This window comes from Salmo trutta, chromosome 21, assembly GCF_901001165.1.
Source record: "Salmo trutta chromosome 21, fSalTru1.1, whole genome shotgun sequence".
NCBI lineage: Eukaryota > Metazoa > Chordata > Actinopteri > Salmoniformes > Salmonidae > Salmo > Salmo trutta.
Genome location: NC_042977.1, coordinates 1313132 through 1335804, shown reverse-complemented (window position 1 = coordinate 1335804; position 22673 = coordinate 1313132). Strand labels below are relative to the sequence as shown.

The following is a 22673-nucleotide window of genomic DNA, read 5'->3' as shown; positions in this document are numbered from 1 at the left end:
TTGGGGTAGTGTGTGTAGATTGATGAGGGGAAAAAACGATTTAATCAATTTTAAAATAACTGTTACGTAACAAATGTGGAAAAAGTCAAGGGGTCTGAATATTTTCCGAATGCACTGTATGTGTCGAATCGTCTTGAAAGGGAAAGATGCACATCCCTAATATTTAGGCAAGTTAGCTTGCTAATTCCTTGATCCTGCTTTGTAGTACACCCCTCTGTCCTGCACTGAAGTCAAACCTCTGAACACCTCAACTCACGCCTCAAACCATCACTGCTGTGATCCCTTCCCAACACTAAGTAGCCCTCTCATTCCCATTCCCCATAATATGTTACTATAAATGTCTTTGTTAAAATGACTTGTCTTTGGTGTTTTTTTAACACGCTTTGACGTCTGCGTCTGGTCCGCACCTATACCGTGGGTCTCCCACCCTCCTATATTCTTCAAGTCACCGGCCTCCACTGGTATAGGTAAATCCATGTGAAGAAAGCACTTAGCTCAAACGTTTACTCTAACTTGCTTCAGCGCACACTTTTTGGGCTCTATGCACCTTCGCACTCTCACCTTTGTAAAAAATAATAATAGTTTTGAGTCTGAATAATTTTCTGGCCAGTATGCGTCCAGCATCCCCTTTTTTTAAATAAACATCTTATATGCCATGATGAAAACCAAGTAAGGAAATGCCCTGCTTGGTAAATGCATTTCTCTGTTGTTTAAGAAGCATGTGACATACAATTTTATTTTATTTGAAACCCACTCTTGCTCCACAGACTCATGTTACGAGAGATAAGAGGTGCATACACTTAAACGAGAGAGGGAGAAGAACAGGATGGACAAATACAGATAGATGGTGTGAGAGAGAGAGAGAGAGAGGAAGGGAGAGACGTGCATCAGCAGTTCTATCCTGGATCAGTATAGTGATCCTTGGCATGCAGACAAACTGGTGCACTTATTGGCAGACAGCTCCCAATGCCTATGCTCTCAGAGTAGAGATGACTGTATAATGCCTTGCTAATATGGAAGTATTTCCTTTTACTGGAAAAGGAAAGACTCCCCAACAACGCCGAGAGAAAAATAGAAAAATAATAGGAAAATATTAACACGAGGAATAAATACACAATGAGTAGAGAACGATGACTTTGCTATATACACGAGGTACCAGTACTGAGCCGATATGCAGTGCTGTGAGTTTATTAAGGTAGGTACGTACATATAGCTAGTAGGGGTAAAGTGACTAGGAAACAGAATAGATAATAAAACAGTAACAGCAGCGTATGTGATGAGTCAAAAGAGTTAGTGCAAAAAGGGTCAATGCAGATATTCCCGGAAGCAGAGCAAACAGTCTATGGCTTGGGTGGCTGGAGTCTGACAATTTTTGTGGCTTTCCTCCGACACCCTCCTGGTATAGAGGTCCTGGATGGCAGGAAGCTTGGCCCCAGCGAAGTACTGGGCCGTACGCACTACCCTCTGTAGCGCTTTACAGGGCACAAAAAAAGTAAACCAAGCATCACACAGTTCTGCTCCCTAAATTCCCTTTCCCGTCTCACTCACTCAATTGCGTTCTGTCTGTCTGTCTGCTCGCTCCACACGCACGCACTGTGTGCGCCTAGAGAAATGAATGCTTAGAAAAAAGGTATCTAACTGATGGGATAGGCAAAAGGTTAACAGTGTGGCTAGGGTTAAGAGTAAGGTTTAAAATCTGATTTTAAGAAGCAAAATTGTACAAACAAGCATGATTTATGACTTTGAGGCTGTGGTAACTAACGTTAGTGACAACCCAACTTTGCGAACTGCTAGTGGTATTTAGAATTGGTTAGCCTAGGCTATTAGCCCCCTAAAAATAGACAGTTCCACACTGAAAATATGCAAAAACATTAGTTTGATAAAGACAAAGTGCGTATTTTCATCAGAGTCATTAAGCCTACTCACCAGACAGATGTCCTGGCCATAATTCATCCCATGCAGCATTCAATGTAGAATTGTTCATGCATGTAGAAAATTCCAAGGAACAGGCATAATAAACTCTATCGAACATCTGTATATCGAAAAGAAGACAGATTTCGGTTTGTAACCCTACAAAATGGTGTCTTTCAACTTGTCAAATTGAGCCCCGTTTCAAATAATTACTGAAAACAACTGTTCCAGCCACAGTACTTTGTTCTATTTTATTCTGTTATATTACATCATGTTTTATACTATAAAATAGGTGTTCACTGTGATAAGGGCTCGGGAAATAAGATCGCCTTGTCTGCTAAACTAACAAAACAAGTCTATGCCATTGCACAGCCATAGGCTTCATCAAGCAAGCACCACTGCTGAGGTTACATTTTAGTCATTTAGCAGACGCTCTTATCCAGAGCGACTTACAGTAGTGAGTGCATAGATTTTCATACCGATCCCCCGTGGTAATGGAACCCACAACCTTGGCGTTGCACGCACCATGCTCTACCAACTGAGCAACACAGGACTACTTCATAATATAACCAGTTGATGTTACAGCTTCAATAAATGGCACTTTCTTTTATTGACTCATTTATTTACTACATGACCCAATATGCATTGAGGCAGGTAGCGTTCTGGTATCCGCCAAACCCAGATTCGTCAGTTGGACTGCCAGATGGTGAAGCGTGATTCATCACTCCAGAGAACAGATTTCCACTGCTCCAGAGTCCAATGGCGGCAAGGTTTACACAACTTCATGGTCGAATTGCTGCAAAGAATCCACAACTAAACACCAATCAAAAGAAGAAACTTGCTTGGGCCAAGAAACACAAGCAATGGACATTCGACCGGTGGAAATCTGTCCTTTGGTCTGATGAGTCCAAATTTGAGATTTTTGGTTCCAACCGCAGTGTCTTTGTGAGACGCAGAGTAGGTGAACGGATGATCTCCGCATGTGTGGTTCCCACTGTGAAGCATGGAGGAGGTGGTGTGATGGTGCTTTGCTGGTGACACTGTCTGTGATTTATTTAGGTTCAAGGCACACTTAACCAGCATGGCTACCACAGCATTCTGCAGCGTTACGCCATCCCATCTGGTTTACGCTTAGTGGAACTATCATTTTGTTTTTCAACAGGACAATGGCCCAACACACATCCAGGCTGTGTAAGTGCTATTTGACCAAGAAGGAAAGTGATGGAGTGCTGCATCAGGTAACCTGGCCTCCACATTCACCCGACGTCAACCAAATTGAAGAAACTCAAAAATATTTACATTTGTTTAATACTTTTTCGGTTACTACATGATTCCATGTGTTATTTCATAGTTTTGATGTCTTCACTATTATTCAACAATGTAGAAAATAGTAAAAATAAAGAAAAACCCTTAAATGAGTAGGTATCCGTCATCTGTAAAGGTTGTGATAAATTAGCCATTGTTTCTCACTTTTAGCATATAGATAAATGCACACATATTTTTTTTCAGTGTTTGCTCTAAAAATAAGGGTACTCAGAAAAAAAAATCAAGCGAGTACTTGAACAGTCAAAAAAGGTCATATGCCTGTCCAGTCTCAGCGTTGACTCCTGTCAAAATAAAGGTTAAATCAAATTTTAAAAACACACGTGAGTGAACACACACATACACACTCCTACCACAATTGCGAAGTGCAAAGACTTCAGCCAATGACCACAAAAACACTCTAAACATACCATAGAGCGCACACACAAATTCCTCTTGACCCTACCCCACACACTCCTGATTAGAGGTCGACCGATTAATCGGAATGGCCGATTAATTAGGGCCGATTTCAAGTTTTCATAACAATCGTAAATTGGTATTTTCGGACGCCGATTTGGCCGATTTTTTTTAGACCTTTATTTAACTAGGCAAGTCAGATAAGAACACATTCTTATTTTCAATGACGGCCTAGGAACGGTGGGTTAACAGCTTCTACCCCCAAGCCATAAGACTGCTGAACAATTAAACAAATGGCCACCAGACTATTTACATTGACACCCCCCTCCATTTGTTTTTTACACTGCTGCTACTAGCTGTTAATTATCTATGCATAGCCACTTCACCCCTACCTACATGTACAAATTACCTCAACTAACCTGTACCCCCGCACACCGACTCGGTACCCTATGTATATAGCCTTGTTATTGTGTTACTTTTTATTATCCTTTACTTTATTTGGTAAATATTTTCTTAACTCTTCTTGAACTGCACTGTTGATTAAGGGCTTGTAAGTAAGCATTTCACAGTAAGGTTGTATTCGACAGAGGTGGCAAATAAAGTTTGATTTGACAGACAGGTCAGACAGACAGACGTGTGCAATCTGTTACTGAGTTACAGCATTAGGCTAAGATCAAGAATGGTCATGAGAGTCAATTCCCTAGACCAGGGATGGGCAACTGGTGGAACCCGGACCCCCTTTTGTAGGCCCACGGACCAATTTCACGCAAATTGGGCACTCAGTCTGGGTCTCAACTTACTGTTGAGAGTTAGAATAATAGAATACACAAGGTGCAATTTTGAAAATGTGGTTGTGCATCAGCTCAGTTTGCCTATGTCAACTAAATGTTTAGCGGCCAGCTATCTAAAATGGTAGTAAGCATGGTTGAATTACCGACCAGGGTGGAGCCCATTGAGCATCTGTTATCACTTGCCTCCATTTTATTGCAAAATGTGTAGAATTGCATGAAATTAGATGTAAAACTGCTAATGTTTCTCTCCGCTCCATAGCAAAATGTTTAGAATTGCAGAAAACGTGCTTTAAAACAGAAACATTTTCACTATGCCCCATGGCAAAATGTGCAGAAATCCAGGAAATTAACTTTAAAATGTTTTTTTTAAAGTATCTTCGCTTTCACGAGGGGGTCCACTAAAATGTTTTGCTCACAAGGTGGGGGCATGGACTGATGTGGATACGCTGACCCACGAGCCACTGCGGCGCCTCATGATGAGTTCCAATTCTTTGTGGCCCCCACCCCATCAAAGTTGCCCATCCCTGCCCTAGACTATTGGTCATCATTTCATTTGAGATCAATTTGCTTTTGGGTTTGGTTTGGGGCATCCATCCCCTTTAGGTGTTATTTTGTTGTCCTCTGGTGAAACAAACGTCTTTCATTGACTTAAAAACTACCACTTCTCCAATTAATCTAAATTAAAGGATTACCAGATTTACATACACACAGTTACTCATCTGTGAAGAGAGTTGTGACATGGAAAAACACATGAAAGCAAAACCATACATTTTGCTCAATTACAAAAGGGCTGGCTTAAAAAAAATGGTATTAAATTGTGAGCGCTAAGTCTTAGAAATGGTAGACTACTTATACTCAAATTACTTGGGCGAGACTGATAAGTGAGACACTTGAGATGTGTGCTCTGAGCATATAATGCTGTCTACCTCAATTTTTTATCTTAGGGCAATAATTTTTACATAAACGGTTTGGATATTAAAAATAATAAAATTGACTTGACATTGGATTATTTTCCAAGGTGTGAGCCAGGTGTGCTTTTTTTCTTTCTATCCAGTATTCTGCCAGACTTTTCTCAGCAAATGTTTCAAATTGAAATACTGTAGAACAAAGGGAACAAGTTACGTATGTGTGTGAGTAAAACAGACTTCACATAGATATTTTGGTTACTTACACAAACGCGTGGTACAGTAGCGCCCATCCTCTCGGTCTCTCCAGGGCATCATAAATAAGGGTTTGAATTCTCCGCTTCCTGATGTTATTCCGCTTAACGGGTCGTGTGTACCCCAGGGGCGTCTTGGCCAACAGTCCGAAACCCTGCGTGCTCCTTTTGAAATCTTCCCGACCCGGAGCCACCAACAAGAGAGCTCCATCTTTGTCCACCCCAGCCTCTTGGTCCAAGTCCACGGGCAGGGCTGATGTCTTTTTGTCCCTCTGCTCCTCTGAACCGTTAGCAACATTTCTGGACCTGATCCCCATGTTCACTCGTGATCCTTGGCGCCGCGCTTATGGAGATCTGGTAAGCCGCATGTCATGATCTGAGGGAATAAATCAAGATGACTTCAGCAAAGGGTCATTTAAGGATCTGGTCCCCTTCATAAAGGGAGGTGCTCCTCAGTCTGACTGGAGAGAACATAAAGGGTGTGTGTGTATATGTATATATGTATATATATATATATATATGTGTGTGTGTGTGGGGGGGGGGGGGGGGGGGGGGCTATAGCTACTTTGCACACTTGACAATGCATCAGTGAATACTCTTTGCAATAGCTTATTCAATTGGGTGTTGTGTTTGCAGACAAGGCTATCAATTAGGAAGTGTGCCAGCGTAGGTTATTAATGCCTAGTGATGAAACAATAATGTAGCTATGAATGGAAACATTCGAGCAACAATTGCATGGCATGTTATTTCATAACCCTTAACAGACTGTCAACAGTTAATAGGCTACTACACCTTGTATTTCCATCGCTAAAATGTGAAAATAACTGATAGAAAAACATAGGCTAGGCGAGCTCACAACACTGGCTAAATTATCCATGAGGGACGAGATGTCCACAGAGAGTTGACCCGTAGCCTACCCGTGCTCCAAAGCCGACTGCTCCCGACAAAGCATGATTTATGTCGAGGCTTCCTCCTTCTAGTCTACACCTGCCGCTCCCGATAAAACCAACGCTGTGATGAGAGGTGGGGTATGGATGAGATGTCTTGCGTGAAGGAGGAGAAAGGAGTCGACACGGAAATTGAAGCCCAACGATACTAAGGAAAGATTCCTTTTTCTTCCAGTCGCAAAAACAAGTTGCCTGGCTACCCAGACTACCTGCTACGCCACGCCCACGGACGTCAGTTTCTTCAAGTATAGAGCAGCGGTAGAATTTAGTGTGAGACGTCAGGCTAGCCAGAACCGACGTCGAAAATGGACATCTTCAACCTAGGCTACAGCACAGGATACTTCTGGAGCAGGTGATGCATTGCTGACATCGCATCTCTGAACGCTTTTGCACGTCCGCACAATTATGTACATTTTACATGATTATCAAATTAGATTCGGCTCTGCCTATTTATTACTTTTATATTGTGTTAATTGTTCGTGATAAGCAAAGCAAATTGTAATTAGGAATTTGATAGGCTTTTGAAGTAATACAAAAAAATATATGGACGTCAATGGGCGCAAATAGGATTTGCAACACCCACTGGGCATACAGTGGTTTTCAGAGTAATCAACGTAGGTGTAATCAACGTGGGAAATACATTGGATTTGAAAAAAAAGTACTGTTTTCTTCTCATTTCAACCAGCATTGTAAACATTGCAATTAGGGTACATTTTCCATTTAAATACATTGACTACATCTGACTAACAGGTTGTTACATCAATCTAATTTCACCATAATCATCAGAACTATATATACCTTGAAATTGCGTTGAGAATTCCACATGGAAACATTAAAGATATTTTTAATCCGATTCATGTATTGGGTGATTGAAATTAAGTGGAATTCTATATTTGATTAGACATTTTAGTTGAGGTAGTCTATGCAAATGACTATGGAAGCTGATCAATGTCTAAATGTGTTGACATGATAGCTCAGCTGAATCAACATAGCTTATTTTCAAAGCTAAGCAGGGCACAATATCTCTCTCATCATCACTCAATGCCTAGGTTTACCTCCACTGTATTCACATCCTACCATACCTTTGTCTGTACATTATGCCTTGAATCTATTTTATCGCCCCCAGAAACCAGCTCCTTTTACTCTCTGTTCCGGACGTCCTAGACGACCAGCCCTTATAGCTTTTAGCCGTACCTGTGTCCTACTCCTCCTCTGATCCTCTGGTGATGTAGAGGTTAATCCAGGCCATGCAGTGCCTAGCTCCACTCCTTTTCCCCAGGCGCTCTCTTTTGATGACTTCTGTAACCGTAAAAGCCTTGGTTTCATGCATGTTAACATTAGAAGCCTCCTCCCTAAGTTTGTTTTATTCACTGCTTTAGCACACTCTGCCAACCCGGATGTCCTAGCCGTGTCTGAATCCTGGCTTAGGAAGACCACCAAAACCCCTAAAATCTCCATCCCTAACAACAACATTTTCAGACAAGATAGAACGGCCAAAAGGGGGCGGTGTTGCAATCTACTGAGAGATAGCCTGCAGAGTTTTGTCCTACTATCCAGGTCTGTACCCAAACAATTTGAACTTCTACTTTTAAAAATCCACCTTTCTATAAACAAGTCTCTCACCGTTGCCGCTTGCTATAGACCACCCTCTGCCCTCAGCTGTGCCCTGGACACCATATGTGAACTGATTGCCCCCAATCTATCTTCAGAGCTCGTGCTGCTAGGTGAAGTAAACTGGGACATGCTTAACACCCTGGCTATCCTACAATCTAAGCTTGATGCACTCAATTTCACACAAATTATCAATGAACCTACCAGGTACAATCCCAAAGCCGTAAACACGGGCACCCTCATAGATATCATCCTGACCAACTTTCCCTCTAAATACACCTCTGCTGTTTTCAACCAAGATCTCACCGATCACTGCCTCATTGCCTGCATCCGTAATGGGTCTGCGGTCAAACGACCTCCCCTCATCACTGTCAAATGCTCCCTAAAACACTTCAGCGAGCAGGCCTTTCTAATCGACCTGGCCCGGGTATCCTGGAAGGATATTGACCTCATCCCGTCAGTAGAGGATGCCTGGTTATTTTTTTTAAACGCCTTCCTCACCATCTTAAATAAGCATGCCCCTTTCAAGAAATTTAGAACCAGGAACAGATATATCCCTTGATTCTCTCCAGACCTAACTGCCCTTGACCAGCACAAAAACATCCTGTGATATTCTGCATTAGCATCGAACAGCCCCCGTGATATGCAACTTTTCAGAGAAGTTAGGAACCAATATACACAGGCAGTTAGGAAAGCCAAGGCAGAAATTTCCTTCCTGCAACACAAACTCAAAAAAGTTCTGGGACACTGTAAAGTCCATGGAGAATAAGAGCACCTCCTCCCAGCTGCCCACTGCACTGAGAATAGAAAACATTGTTACCACCGATAAATCCACTATAATTGAGAATTTCAATAAGCATTTTTCTACGGCTGGCCATGCTTTCCACATGGCCACCCCTACCCCGGTCAACAGCACTGCACCCCCCACAGCAACTCGCCCAAGCCTCCCCCATTTCTCCTTCTCCCATATCCAGTTAGCTGATGTTCTGAAAGAGCTGCAAAAAAAAGGACCCCCACAAATCAGTCGGGCTAGACAATCTAGACCCTTTAGTTCTAAAATAATCTGCCGAAATTGTTGCAACCCCTATTACTAGCCTGTTCAACCTCTCTTTCATGTCGTCTGAGATTCCCAAAGATTGGAAAGCAGCTGCGGTCATCCCCCTCTTCAAAGGGGGGGGACAATCTTGACCCAAACTGCTACAGACCTATATCTATCCTACCCTGACTTTCTAAGGTCTTCGAAAGCCAAGTTAACCTGTTTGGGCTAGGGGGCAGTATTGAGAATTTTGGAAAAAATATGTGCCCATTTTTAACTGCCTCCTACACCAACTCAGAAGCTAGAATATGCATATTATTGTTCAGGTTTGGATAGAAAACACCCTAAAGTTTCTAAAACTGTTTGAATGGTGTCTGTGAGTATAACAGAACTCCTATGGCAGGCAAAAACCTGACAAGGTTTCATGCAGGAAGTGGCCTGTCTGACAAGGAGTCGTGCGTCTTGCATCTGTTTATTGAAAAGTAAGGATCTTAGCTGTAACGTGACAATTCCCAGGGCTCCAATAGGCTCTCAGAACCCGCGAAAAACCTGAAGGTTGACGAGGAAGCCTCAGGCTGAAACACATTATCGCCTTTGGTAAGTGGCGGATCAGAGGACCTTTGAATGAGGCGCGTGCACGATTCGCCCCCGGTGAGAAATTTAATTCGACTGTTTAGGCTCATTGCAGATTCCCGGTCGGAATATTATCGCTTTTCTACGAGATAAATGGCATAAAAATTGGTTTTAAACAGCGGTTGACATGCTTCGAAGTACGGTAATGGAATATTTAGACATTTTTTGTCACGCCAATGCGCCATGCGCGAGACCGTGATGTAGCATTCTGATAGTGTCTAGAACACACGAACAAAACGTCGCTGTTTGGATCTAACGATGGATTATTTGGGACCAAACCTACATTTGTTATTGAAGTAGAAGTCCTGGCAGTGTATTCTGACGAAGAACAAGAAAGGTAAGAACATTTTTCTTATAGGAAATGTGATTTTGGTGGAGGCTGACCTGGGTGGGTGTCTAAATAGCTAGCCCTGTGATGCCGGGCTATGTACTTAGATTATTGCAAAATGTGCTTCATCCGAAAAGCTATTTTAAAATCGGACACATCGAGTGCATAGAGGAGTAATGTATCTATAATTCTTAAAATAATTGTTATGCTTTTTGTGAACGTTTATCGTGAGTAATTTAGCAAACTGTTAGTAAATTCCCCGGAAGTTTGCGGGGGTTATGCTTTTTCTGAATGTCACATGCTAATGTAAAAAGCTGTTTTTTGATATAAATATGAACTTGATTGAACAGACATGCATGTATTGTATAACACAATGTCCTAGGTGTGTCATCTGATGAAGATCATGAAAGGTTAGTGCTGCATTTAGCTGTGGTTTGGGTTTATGTGACATGATATGCTAGCTTGAAAAATGGGTGTCTGATTATTTCTGGCTGGGCACTCTGCTGACATAATCTAATGTTTTGCTTTCGTTGTAAAGCCTTTTTGAAATCGGACAGTGTGGTTAGATTAACGAGATTCTTGTCTTTAAATAGCTGTAAAATAGTCATATGTTTGAGAAATTGAAGTAATAGTATTTCAAACGATTCAAAAATCGCGCCACTGGATTTCAGTGGCTGTTACGTAGGTGGGACGAGTTCGTCCCACATGCGCCAGAGAGGTTAACAAACAGATTACCGACCATTTCGAATCCCACCGTACCTTCTCCGCTATGCAAACTGGTTTCGGGGCTGGTCATGGGTGCACCTCAGCAACGCTCAAGGTCCTAAACGATATCATAACTGCAATCGATAAGAAACAATACTGTGCAGCCGTATTCATCGACCTGGCTAAGGCTTTCGACTCTGTCAATCACAACATCCTTATCGGCAGACTCAACAGCCTTGGTTTCTCAATTGATTGCTTCGCCTGGTTCACCAACTACTTCTCCGATAGAGTTCAGTGTGTCAAATCGGAGGGCCTGTTGTCCAGGCCTCTGGCAGTCTCTATGGGGGTGCCACAGGGTTCAATTCTTGGGCCGACTCTCTTCTCTGTATACATCAATGATGTCGCTCTTGCTGCTGATGACTCTCTGATCTGGTCCCGTGTGGCTCAGTTGGTAGAGCATGGTGTTTGCAACGCCAGGGTTGTGGGTTCGATTCCCACGGGGGACCAGTACGGAGAAATAAATGTATGAAATGTATGCATTCACCACTGTAAATCGCTCTGGATAAGAGCGTCTGCTAAATGACTAAAATGTAAATGATCCACAGACGACACAATTCTGTATACTTCTGGCCCTTCTTTGGATACTGTGTTAACTACCCTCCAGACAAGCTTCAATGCCATACAACTCTCCTTCTGTGGCCTCCAACTGCTCTTAAATACAAGTAAAACTAAATGCATGCTCTTCAACCGATCGCTGCCCACACCTGCCCGCCCATCCAGCATCACTACTCTGGACGGTTCTGACTTAGAATATGTGGATTACTACAAATACCTAGGTGTCTGGTTAGACTGTAAACTCTCCTTCCAGACTCACATCAAACATCTCCAATCCAAAATTATATCTAGAATTGGCTTCCTTTTTCGCAACAAAGCATCCTCACTCATGCTGCCAAACCTACCCTTGTAAAACTGACCATCCTACCGATCCTCGACTTCAGCGATGTCATTTACAAAATAGCCTTCAACACTCTACTCAACAAATTGGATGCAGTCTATCACAGTGCCATCCGTTTTGTTACCAAAGCCCCATATACTACCCACCATTGCGACCTGTACACTCTCGTTGGCTGGCCATCTCTTAAAACTCGTCGCCAAACCCACTGGCTCCAGGTCATCTACAAGACCCTGCTAGGTAAAGCCCCGCCTTATCTCAGCTCGCTGGTCACCATAGCAGCACCCACCTGTAGCACACGCTCCAGCAGATATATCTCACTGGTCACCCCCAAAGCCAATTCCTCTTTTGGCCGCCTCTCCTTCCAGTTCTCTGCTGCCAATGACTGGAATGAACTACAAAAATCACTGAAACTGGAGACACTTATCTCCCTCACTAGCTTTAAGCACCAGCTGTCAGAGCAGCTCACAGATCACTGCACCTGTACATAGCCCATCTGTAAATAGCCCAAACAACTACCTCATCCCCTACTGTATTTATTTATTTATTTATCTTGCTCCTTTGCACCCCAGTATTTCTACTTTGCACATTCATCTACTGCACATCTACCATTCCAGTGTTTTAATTGCTATATTGTATTTACTTCGCCACCATGGCCTATTTATAGCCTTACCTCCCTTATCTCACCTCATTTGCACACATTGTATATAGACTTGTTTTTCTACTGTATTATTGACTGTATGTTTGTTTACTCCATGTGTAACTCTGTGTTGTTGTTTTTGTCACACTGCTTTGAATTAACTTGGCCAGATCGCAGTTGTAAATGAGAACTTGTTCTCAACATTCCTACCTGGTTAAATAAAGGTGAAATAAAAAATACATTTATAAAAACATAGTCTTGCATGCTGACCACCGACGTGCGCACATTGATTTTGCCCACACATACCAGACACGATCAGGACATGCAGGTTGAAATATTAGTTTCTAGTCATCTCTCCTCCTTCCTTAAAGCTTCTTATTATTATTTTGGACTTTATATGGTGATTGGCAACCAACTTTAGGTGTATTGCCGCAACCGACGATTGTGGACCTAAGTTCATCTTTCAATCACCCACGTGGATATATGCTCCTAAAAACCAATGAGGAGATGGGAGAGGCCAAAATTGCAGCGCATTGAGCGTCACAAATAGAACCAATTTCTATTTTAGCACCTGGCCACACAGATGCTCGTGAGCAGTGTGGGTGCAATGATTGAATAACATGTGTACATTTATTTTGCAATGCACAAGCGACGTGTCCGGTCTTGGCAGCATGTAACATGGAAGGCTGGTTATTACTGAAGTACATTACCCCTCATATACCAGTAGGTGTCACTGTTCAGTTAGAAATTATTGGACTGGGGCTTCACATTGTATTTATATTTGTCACATGCTTTGTAAACAAAAGGTATAGACTAACAGTGAAATGCTTACTTAATAGAACAATTACAACACAATAAATAAGTACACAATGAGTAAATATAATTTGTCTATATACACAGGGTACCAGTACTGAGTCGATGTGCTTGGGGTATGAGGTAATTGAGGTAGTATATAGTGTACAGTCGTGGCCAAAAGTTTTGAGAATGACACAAATATTAATTTTCACAGTCTGCTGCCTCAGTTTGTATGATGGCAATTTGCATATACTCCAAAATGTTATGAAGAGTGATCAGATGAAATGCAATTAATTGCAAAGTCCCTCTTTGCCATGCAAATGAACTGAATCCCCAAAACATTTCCACTGCATTTCAGCCCTGCCACAAAAGGACCAGCTGACATCATGTCAGTGATTCTCTCGTTAACACAGGTGTGAGTGTTGATGAGGACAAGGCTGGAGATCACTCTGTCATGCTGATTGAGTTCGAATAACAGACTGGAAGCTTCAAAAGGAGGGTGGTGCTTGGAATCATTGTTCTTCCTCTGTCAAACACAGTTACCTGCAAGGAAACACGTGCCGTCATCATTGCTTTGCACAAAAAGGGCTTCACAGGCAAGGATATTGCACCTAAATCTTGAGCTTGCTCAGGAATGGCAGCAGGCAGGTGTGAGTGCATCTGCACACAGTGAGGCGAAGACTTTTGGAGGATGGCCTGGTGTCAAGAAGGGCGGCAAAGAAGCCACTTTTCTCCAGTAAAAACATCAGGGACAGACTGATATTCTGCAAAAGGTACAGGGATTGGATTGCTGAGGACTGGGGTAAAGTCATTTTCTCTGATGAATCCCCTTTCCGATTGTTTGGGACATCCGGAAAAAAGCTTGTCTGGAGAAGACAAGGTGAGCGCTACCATCAGTCCTGTGTCATGCCAATAGTAAAGCATTCTGAGACCATTCATGTGTGGGGTTGCTTCTCAGCCAAGGGAGTGGGCTCACTCACAATTTTGCCTAAGAACACAGCCATGAATAAAGAATGGTACCAACACATCCTCCGAGACCAACTTCTCCCAACCATCCAGGAACAGTTTGGTGACGAACAATACCTTTTTCAGCATGATGAAGCACCTTGCCATAAGTCAAAAGTGATAACTAAGTGGATCGGGGAACAAAACATCGATATTTTGGGTCCATGGCCAGGAAACTCCCCAGACCTTAATCCCATTGAGAACTTGTGGTCAATCCTCAAGAGGTGCGTGGACAAACAAAAACCCACAAATTCTGACAAACTCCAAGCATTGATTATGCAAGAATGGGCTGCCATCAGTCAGGATGTGGCCCAGAAGTTACTTGACAGCATGCCAGGGCGGATTGCAGAGGTCTTGAAAAAGAAGGGTCAACACTGCAAATATTGACTCTTTGCATCAACTTCATGTAATTGTCAATAAAAGCCTTTGACACTTATGAAATGCTTGTAATTATACTTCAGTATTCCATAGTAACATCTGACAAAATTATCTAAAGACACTGAAGCAGCAGACTTTGTAGAAATTAATATTTGTGTTATTCTCAAAACTTTTGGCCACGGCTGTATGTGGACACCCTTTTCAAAAATTAGTGGATTCAACTATTTCAGCCACACCTGTTGCTGACAGGTGTATAAAATTGAGCACTCAGCCATACAATCTCCATAGACAAACATTGGCAGTAGAATGGCCTTAATGAAGAGCTTAATGACTTTCAACATGGCACCGTCATAGGATGCCACCTTTCCAACAAGTCAGTTAGTCAAATTTCTACTCTTGAGCAGTGGAAACGCATTATTTTTGTATTTTTTATTTAACCATTATTTAACCAGGCAAGTCAGTTAAGAACTAATTCTTATTTACAATGACGGTCTACCCCGGCCAAACCCTCCCCTAACCCGGACGATGCTGGGCCAATTGTGCGCTGCCCTATGGGACTCCCGATCACGGTCGGTTGTGATACAGCCCGGGATCAAACCCGGGTCTGTAGTTCACACTTAGACCGCTGCACTTAGACTGCTGCGCCACTCCGTCCCTGCAAAACGCGTTCTCTGGAGTGAACCATCTGATGGACGAATCTCAGTTTGGCGGCAGCCAGGAGAACGCTACCTGCCCCAATGCATAGTACCAACTGTAAAGTTTGGTGGAGGAGGAATAATAGTCTGGGGCTGTTTTTCATGGTTTGGGTTAGGCACCTTAGTTCCAGTGAAGGGAAATCGTAATGCTACAGCATACAATTACATTCTATACAATTCTGTGCTTCCAACTTTGTGGCAACAGTTTGGGGAAGGCCCTTTCTTCTTTCAGCATGGCAATGCCCCCATGCACAAAGCGATATTCATACAGAAATGGTTTGTCGAGATTGGCGTGGAATAACTTGACTGGCCGGCACAGAGCCCTGACCTCAACCCCATCGAACACCTTTAGAATGAATTGGAACGCCGACTGCGAGCCAGGCCTAATCGCCCCAAAATCAGTGCCCGACCTCACTAATGCTCTTGTGGCTGAATGGATGCAAGTCCCCTCCAGCAATGTTCCAACATCTATTGGAAAGCCTTTCCAGAATAGTAGAGTCTGTTAAAGCAGCAAAGGGGGGACCAACTCCATATTAATGCCCATGGTTTTGGAATGATATGTTCGACAAGCAGGTGTCCACATACTTTTGGTAATGTAGTGTATGTACATTTAGGTAAGGGTAAAGTGACTAGGCAGCAGGATACATAATAAACAGTAAGGGAGTGAACTTTATTTAGAATAAGGGTTACATGGAGAAAATCTGACTGCTCTAAAATGAAAAAGGATGGCACTCCATTCACCAAAATATATTTTACCTAAACCCTTCCTAAATGCTTGAAAAATAAACAAAAAACAACTAACCCTCCCCTAAACCCAAAATAATAATTAAAACAAAGTGGATAGCAGAGAACATGACTACCGTTTAAACTCACTTCTTGAACAGACTAGAGCCTTAGATATACAGTTTTAGAAACTGGTCTTTGATCTGTTAGCATTACATGGCCATGCAGGAATTTTGACAGAGCACAGGGCTGCGGGCCAGAAGGTTGTGGGTTCATGGACAAGAGTAGGGGTGGAAAGATCTCCTTTAAAGTAAAACCATTATATGAGTCTATCATTTTATAAAAATGTCATACAATTTTACATTATTTTACATGTTAGCAGAATATTTTATAATACTACACAAATTACCAAAATTCCAGGCTAAAGAAGGACAGAGAAATAGTCCAATGTGTTCATCTTATCATATTTCTCCAATTTATTTATTTTATTTTATTTATTTATTTCACCTTTATTTAACCAGGTAGGCAAGTTGAGAACAAGTTCTCATTTACAATTGCGACCTGGCCAAGATAAAGCAAAGCAGTTCGACAACATATAAAAACACAGAGTTACACATGGAGTAAAACAACATACAATCAATGATACAGTAGACAAAAATAAGACTATATACAATGTGAGCAAATGATGTGAGATAAGGGAGGTAAAGGCAAAAAAGGCCATGGTGGCAAAGTAAATAAAGTATAGCATGTAAAACACTGGAATGGTAGATTTATAATTTGAAGAAAGTTCAAAGTTAAAATATAAATAATATGGTGCAAAGGAGCAAAATAATAAATAAAATAAATAAATACAGTAGGGGAAGAGGTAGTAGTTTGGGCTAAATTATAGATGGGCTATGTACAGGTGCAGTGATCTGGGAGCTGCTCTGATAGCTGGTGCTTAAAGCTAGTGAGGGAGATAAGTGTTTCCAGTTTCAGAGATTTTTGTAGTTCGTTCCAGTCATTGGCAGCAGAGAACTGGAAAGAGAGACGACCAAAGGAGGAGTTGGCTTTAGGGGTGACCAGAGAGATATACCTGCTGGAGCGCGTGCTACAGGTGGGTGCTGCTATGGTGACCAGTGAGCGAAGATAAGGGGGGACTTTACCTAGCAGGGTATTGTAGATGACCTGGAGCCAATGTGTTTGGCGACGATTATGAAGCGAAGGCCAGCCAACGAGAGCGTACAGGTCGCAGTGGTGGGTAGTATATGGGGCTTTGGTGACAAAACGGATGGCACTGTGATAGACTGTATCCAGCTTGTTGAGTAGGGTATTGGAGGCTATTTTGTAAATGACATCGCCGAAGTCGAGGATTGGTAGGATGGTCAGTTTTACGAGGGTATGTTTGGCAGCATGGGTGAAGGATGCTTTGTTGCGAAATAGGAAGCCAATTCTAGATTTAACTTTGGATTGGAGATGATTGATGTGAGTCTGGAAGGACAGTTTACAGTCTAACCAGACACCTAGGCATTTGTAGTTGTCCACAAATTCTAAGTCAGAACCGTCCAGAGAAGTGATGCTGGACAGATGGGCAGGTGAAGGCAGCGATCGGTAGAAGAGCATGCATTTAGTTTTACTTGTATTTAGGAGCAGTTGGAGACCATGGAAGGAGAGTTGTATGGCATTGAAGCTCGTCTGGAGGGTTGTTAAAACCTCTTACATCTACACGTTCCGCTAGCGGAACGTCTGCTCCAATATCCAATGATGGGCGGGGCGCGAAATTCAAACTCCTCTAAATCCGAAAACTTACACTTTTCAAACATATGACTATGTTACAGCTATTTAAAGACAAGACTCTCCTTTATCTAACCAAACTGTCCGATTTCAAAAAGGCTTTACAGCGAAAGCAAAACATTAGATTATGTCAGCAGAGTACCCAGCCAGGAATAATCACACAGCCATTTTTCAAGCTAGCATATCATGTCACATAAACCCAAACCATATCTAAATGCAGCACTAACCTTTGATGATCTTCATCAGATGACACACCTAGGACATTGTGTTATACAATACATGCATGTCTGTTCAATCAAGTTCATATTTATATCAAAAACCAGCTTTTTACATTAGCATGTGACGTTCAGAACTAGCATTCCCACCGAACACTTCCGGTGATTTTACTAAATTACTCACGATAAACGTTCACAAAAAGCATAACAATTATTTTAAGAATTATAGATACAGAACTCCTCTATGCACTCGATATGTCCGATTTTAAAATAGCTTTTCGGATGAAGCACATTTTGCAATAATGTAAGTACATAGCCCGGCGTTACAGGGCTAGCTATTTAGACACCCACCCAGTGTAGCCTTCACCAAAATCACATTTCCTATAAGAAAAATGTTCTTACCTTGCTTGTTCTTCATCAGAATACACTGCCAGGACTTCTACTTCAATAACAAATGTAGGTTTGGTCCCAAATAATCCATCGTTATATCCAAACAGCGACGTTTTGTTCGTGCGTTCTAGACACTATCCCAACGCTAAATCTCGGCCACGAGCATGACGCAAAATATGACAAAAAATTTCGAAATATTCCATTACCGTACTTCGAAGCATGTCAACCGCTGTTTAAAACCAATTTTTATGCAATTTATCTCGTAGAGAAGCGATAATATTCCGACCGGGAATCTGCCTGTCTGTAAACTGAGGAAAAAACCGAAAGCCGGGGGCGGGGCGTGTCACGCGCCTAAGGCTTAGTCCATTGACTGACCACTCAGCTTTTGCTCTCGTGTGCTTCAGCCAGGGCTTTGAATGACATCATTCCTGTTTTTCCCGGGCTGTGAGACTCCATTGTTGACGTGAGAAGTGTCACGTAAGAGCAGAGATCCTTTGTAAACGATAGAGAGAATCAAGAAGGGCAAGAAATGTTCAGACAGGGTACTTCCTGAACAGAAGCATCTCAGGTTTTTGCCTGCCATAGGAGTTCTGTTATACTCACAGACACCATTCAAACAGTTTCAGAAACTTTGGAGTGTTTTCTCTCCAAAGCTAATAATTATATGCATATTCCAGTTTCTGGGCAGGACTAATAATCAGATTAAATCGGGTACGTTTTTTATCCAGCCGTGAAATTACTGCCCCCTAGATGTAAGAGGTTAACACAGTGTCAAAAGAGGGGCCAGAAGTATACAGAATGGTGTCGTCTGCGGAGAGGTGGATCAGAGATTCACCAGCAGCAAGAGCGACATCATTGATGTACACAGAGAAAAGAGTTCGCCCAAGAATTGAACCCTGTGGTACCCCCATAGAGACTGCCAGAGATCCGGACAGCAGGCCCTTCGATTTGACACACTGAACTCTATCAGAGAAGTAGTTGGTGAACCAGGCGACGCAATCGTTTGAGAAACCAAGGCTACTGAGTCTGCCGATGAGGATGTGGTGATTAACAGAGTCAAAAGCTTTGGCCAGGTCAATGAATACGGCAGCACAGTATTGTTTCTTATCGATGGCGGTTACGATGTCGTTTAGGACGTTGAGCGTGGCTGAGGTTCACCCATGACCAGCTCTGAAACCAGATTGCATAGCGGAGAGGGTGCGGTGGGATTCAAAATGGTCGGTAATCTGTTTGTTGACTTGGCTTTCGAAGACCTTAGAAAGGCAGGGTAGGATGGATATAGGTCTATAGCAATTTGGGTCAAGAGTGTCACCTCCTTTGAAGAGGGGGATGACAGCAGCTGCTTTCCAATCTATGGGAATCTCGACACGACACGAAAGAGAGGTTGAACAGGCTAGTAATAGGGGTTGCAATAATTTCGGCAGATAATTTTAGAAAGAAAGGGTCCAGATTGTCAAGCCCAGCTGATTTGTAGGGGTCCAGATTTTGCAGCTCTTTCAGAACATCAGCTGAATGGATTTGGGAGAAGGAGAAATGGGGGAGGCTTGGGCGAGTAGCTGTGGGGGGTGCAGTGCTGTTGAATGCAGTAGGGGTAGTTAGGTGGAAAGCATGGCCAGCCGTAGAAAAATGCTTATTGAAATTCTCAATTATAGTGGGCTTATCGGTGGTGACAGAGTTTCCTATCCTCAGTGCAGTGGGCAGTTGGGAGGAGGTGTTCTTATTCTCCATGGACTTTACAGTGTCCCAGAACTTTTTAGAGTTTGAGTTGCAGGAAGCAAATTTCTGTTTGAAAAAGCTAGCCTTGGCGTTTCTAACTGCCTGTGTGTATTGGTTTCAAACTTTTCTGAAAAGTTGCATATCGCGGGGGCAGTTCGATGCTAATGCAGAACGCCACAGGATATTTTTGTGTTGGTTAAGGGCAGTCAGGTCTGGGGAGAACCAAGGGCTATATCTGTTCCTGGTTCTAAATTTCTTGAAAGGGGCATGCTTATTTAAGATGGGGAGGAAGGCATTTTTAAAAAATAACCAGGCATCCTCTACTGACGGGATGAGGTCAGTATCCTTCCAGGATACCAGGGCCAGGTCGATTAGAAAGGCTTGCTCGTTGAAATGTTTCAGGGAGCGTTTGACAGTGATGAGTGGAGGTCGTTTGACCGCTGAACCATTACGGGTGCAGGCAATGAGGCAGTGATCGCTGAGATCTTGGTTGAAAACAGCAGAGGTGTATTTAGAGGGCACGTTGGTTAGGATGATATCTATGAGGGTGCCAGTGTTTGCGGCTTTGGGGTTGTACCTGGTGGGTTCATTAATAATTTGTGTGAGATTGAGGGCATCAAGCTTGGATTGTAGGATGGCTGGGGTGTTAAGCATGTCTCAATGCCAAATCAGTCTGTCTTGTTTGCAACATAACTGTCCTTGTTTGCAAATAATTAAATCTGAGATGTCATTAGGAATCTTTACATGGTACTTTCAAAAGTTAGGCCTACCTTTCCACCCCAGACAGAGTAGGCCAACCAACGCAGAAAAATGTAAGCTTTAACTGCTGGCTACTCTTCTGTTAACCCAACGAGAGAAGATCACATGTGTTTCCCTAAAAGCTGTCTGGTTTTAAACATATGATATTCTACAGAAAGTTAATAGCTTAATCAAGTGATAGTGACAGAATTAGATTACTTCCCAAGCAAAGTAATTTTTTTGTCTACTAAACAATGATATTCCCATAGATATCGGAGTCACATCTTTCTCTGGTATTTTACAGCTTTTTTCTAGCCTAAAGCATCGCGAACCAAAGCACTGTTATAGATCACTTTATATAGTCAGATCCGTTTTATTTTCTTCAAATACTTAAGCTAAGAAGGAACAGGCCTGTGCTTTTTGCCATTATCTTTAATAAAAAGTAGCCCTTCACTATTTAAAGAGTGCATGGTGGGTGGAGGAATGGACAGACAAGTCTATGGATAGCAGTCTACACTATTATAATTAGTGGTGACTCAAGAAACTCTGGAGTTCCTCAGGCAACCATTGCTAGTCAATGGTTCATATTTGCACCTTCGGTTAGTTGAGGGGTTCTTGGAGGAACCTTTAATGGTTCAATGTAGCAGCAGGTTCCTGGAAGAACCCTGGAGTGGAGGTGCGCTTTGTAGGGGCTTGACTTTCAGCTCAATCTTTTTTGGGCCACCCGTTAGAGTAAATGTTATTCCTGTTAATCTGTTCTGTTGTATTGTCATCACATGTTAAAGTTGAACACTGACAGTTTTCTAGCTACAATGAGGCTAATAGAGGTGTCTTAGCTCCTCAAGAGCCTATGCATATCCCAAATTTGGAATAGTTACTACTTTATATACTCAGCAATGTTAATGTTATTAATATTATATTAGAATGATGCAATCTGCATAAATATATGCATAAATGCGTTCCTGGTGTAACTCGGGCAGTTGTTGTTGCCATCCTGTACCTGTCCCGCAGGCGTGATGTTCGGATGTACCGATCCTGTGCAGGTGTTGTTACACGTGGTCTGCCACTGCGAGGACGATCAGCTGTCTGCACTGTCTCCCTGTAGCGCTGTCTTAGGCGTCTCACAGTATGGACATTGTAATTTATTGCCCTGGCCACATCTGCAGTCCTCATGCCTCCTTGCAGCATGCCTGAGGCACGTTCACGCAGATGTGCAGGGACCCTGGGCATCTTTCTTTTGGTGTTTTTCAGGGTCAGTAGAAAGGCCTCTTTAGTGTCCTAAGTTTTCATAACTGTGACCTTAATTGCCTACCATCTGTAAGCTGTAGGCAGTGGGGATTTGGGTGCAGAGTTCAACACAGGTTCTGCTTGTTGAAAGCTGCAATAGCCCCGTGTGACACTTCCTCAATCAAGACATTTGACACCTCTTGTTCTGTCTTCATGAAAGGAAAGAGTTTACTTATTATTTTACTCACCACTCAGCTTCTAAAACTGTAGAAACAGAATGGGTTCAACTGAGCCAAGTCTGGAGTTCAGACTGAGAAGGCACATGATTAGAGACATTTATTCTTAGAGACATTGATTCAGCCATAGCCTATATAGACATTCAGTATTTCTATTAACAACAATATTTGAATTCTCTAATCCAACATATTTCATGTGGTAGGAGATACACTCTCTCCAGCTGCATAGATAATGTGAAAAATTGGTCGACGTGCCCTTGAGCAAGGCACTTAACCATACTTTTCTCCAGTGGCACCGTACTGCTATGGCTGGCCCTGTAAATCAACACATTTCACTGCCCCTAGGTGCA

General features: G+C 42.5%; 1 protein-coding gene across 1 annotated transcript in view; it reads right to left on the bottom strand.

Moving 5' to 3' along the window:
• Positions 1 to 6698, bottom strand: part of kcnq3 (potassium voltage-gated channel, KQT-like subfamily, member 3) — a 166649-nt gene extending 159951 nt beyond the window's left edge. The window contains exons 1-2 of the mRNA XM_029703941.1: positions 6498 to 6698; positions 5593 to 5956 (exon numbers count right to left, since the gene is read on the bottom strand). Coding sequence (XP_029559801.1) covers positions 5593 to 5897 — 305 coding nt within the window. The 5' untranslated portion in view covers positions 5898 to 5956; positions 6498 to 6698. The remainder of the gene's footprint in view (positions 1 to 5592; positions 5957 to 6497) is intronic.
• Between the last annotated feature and the right edge of the window lie 15975 nt (positions 6699 to 22673).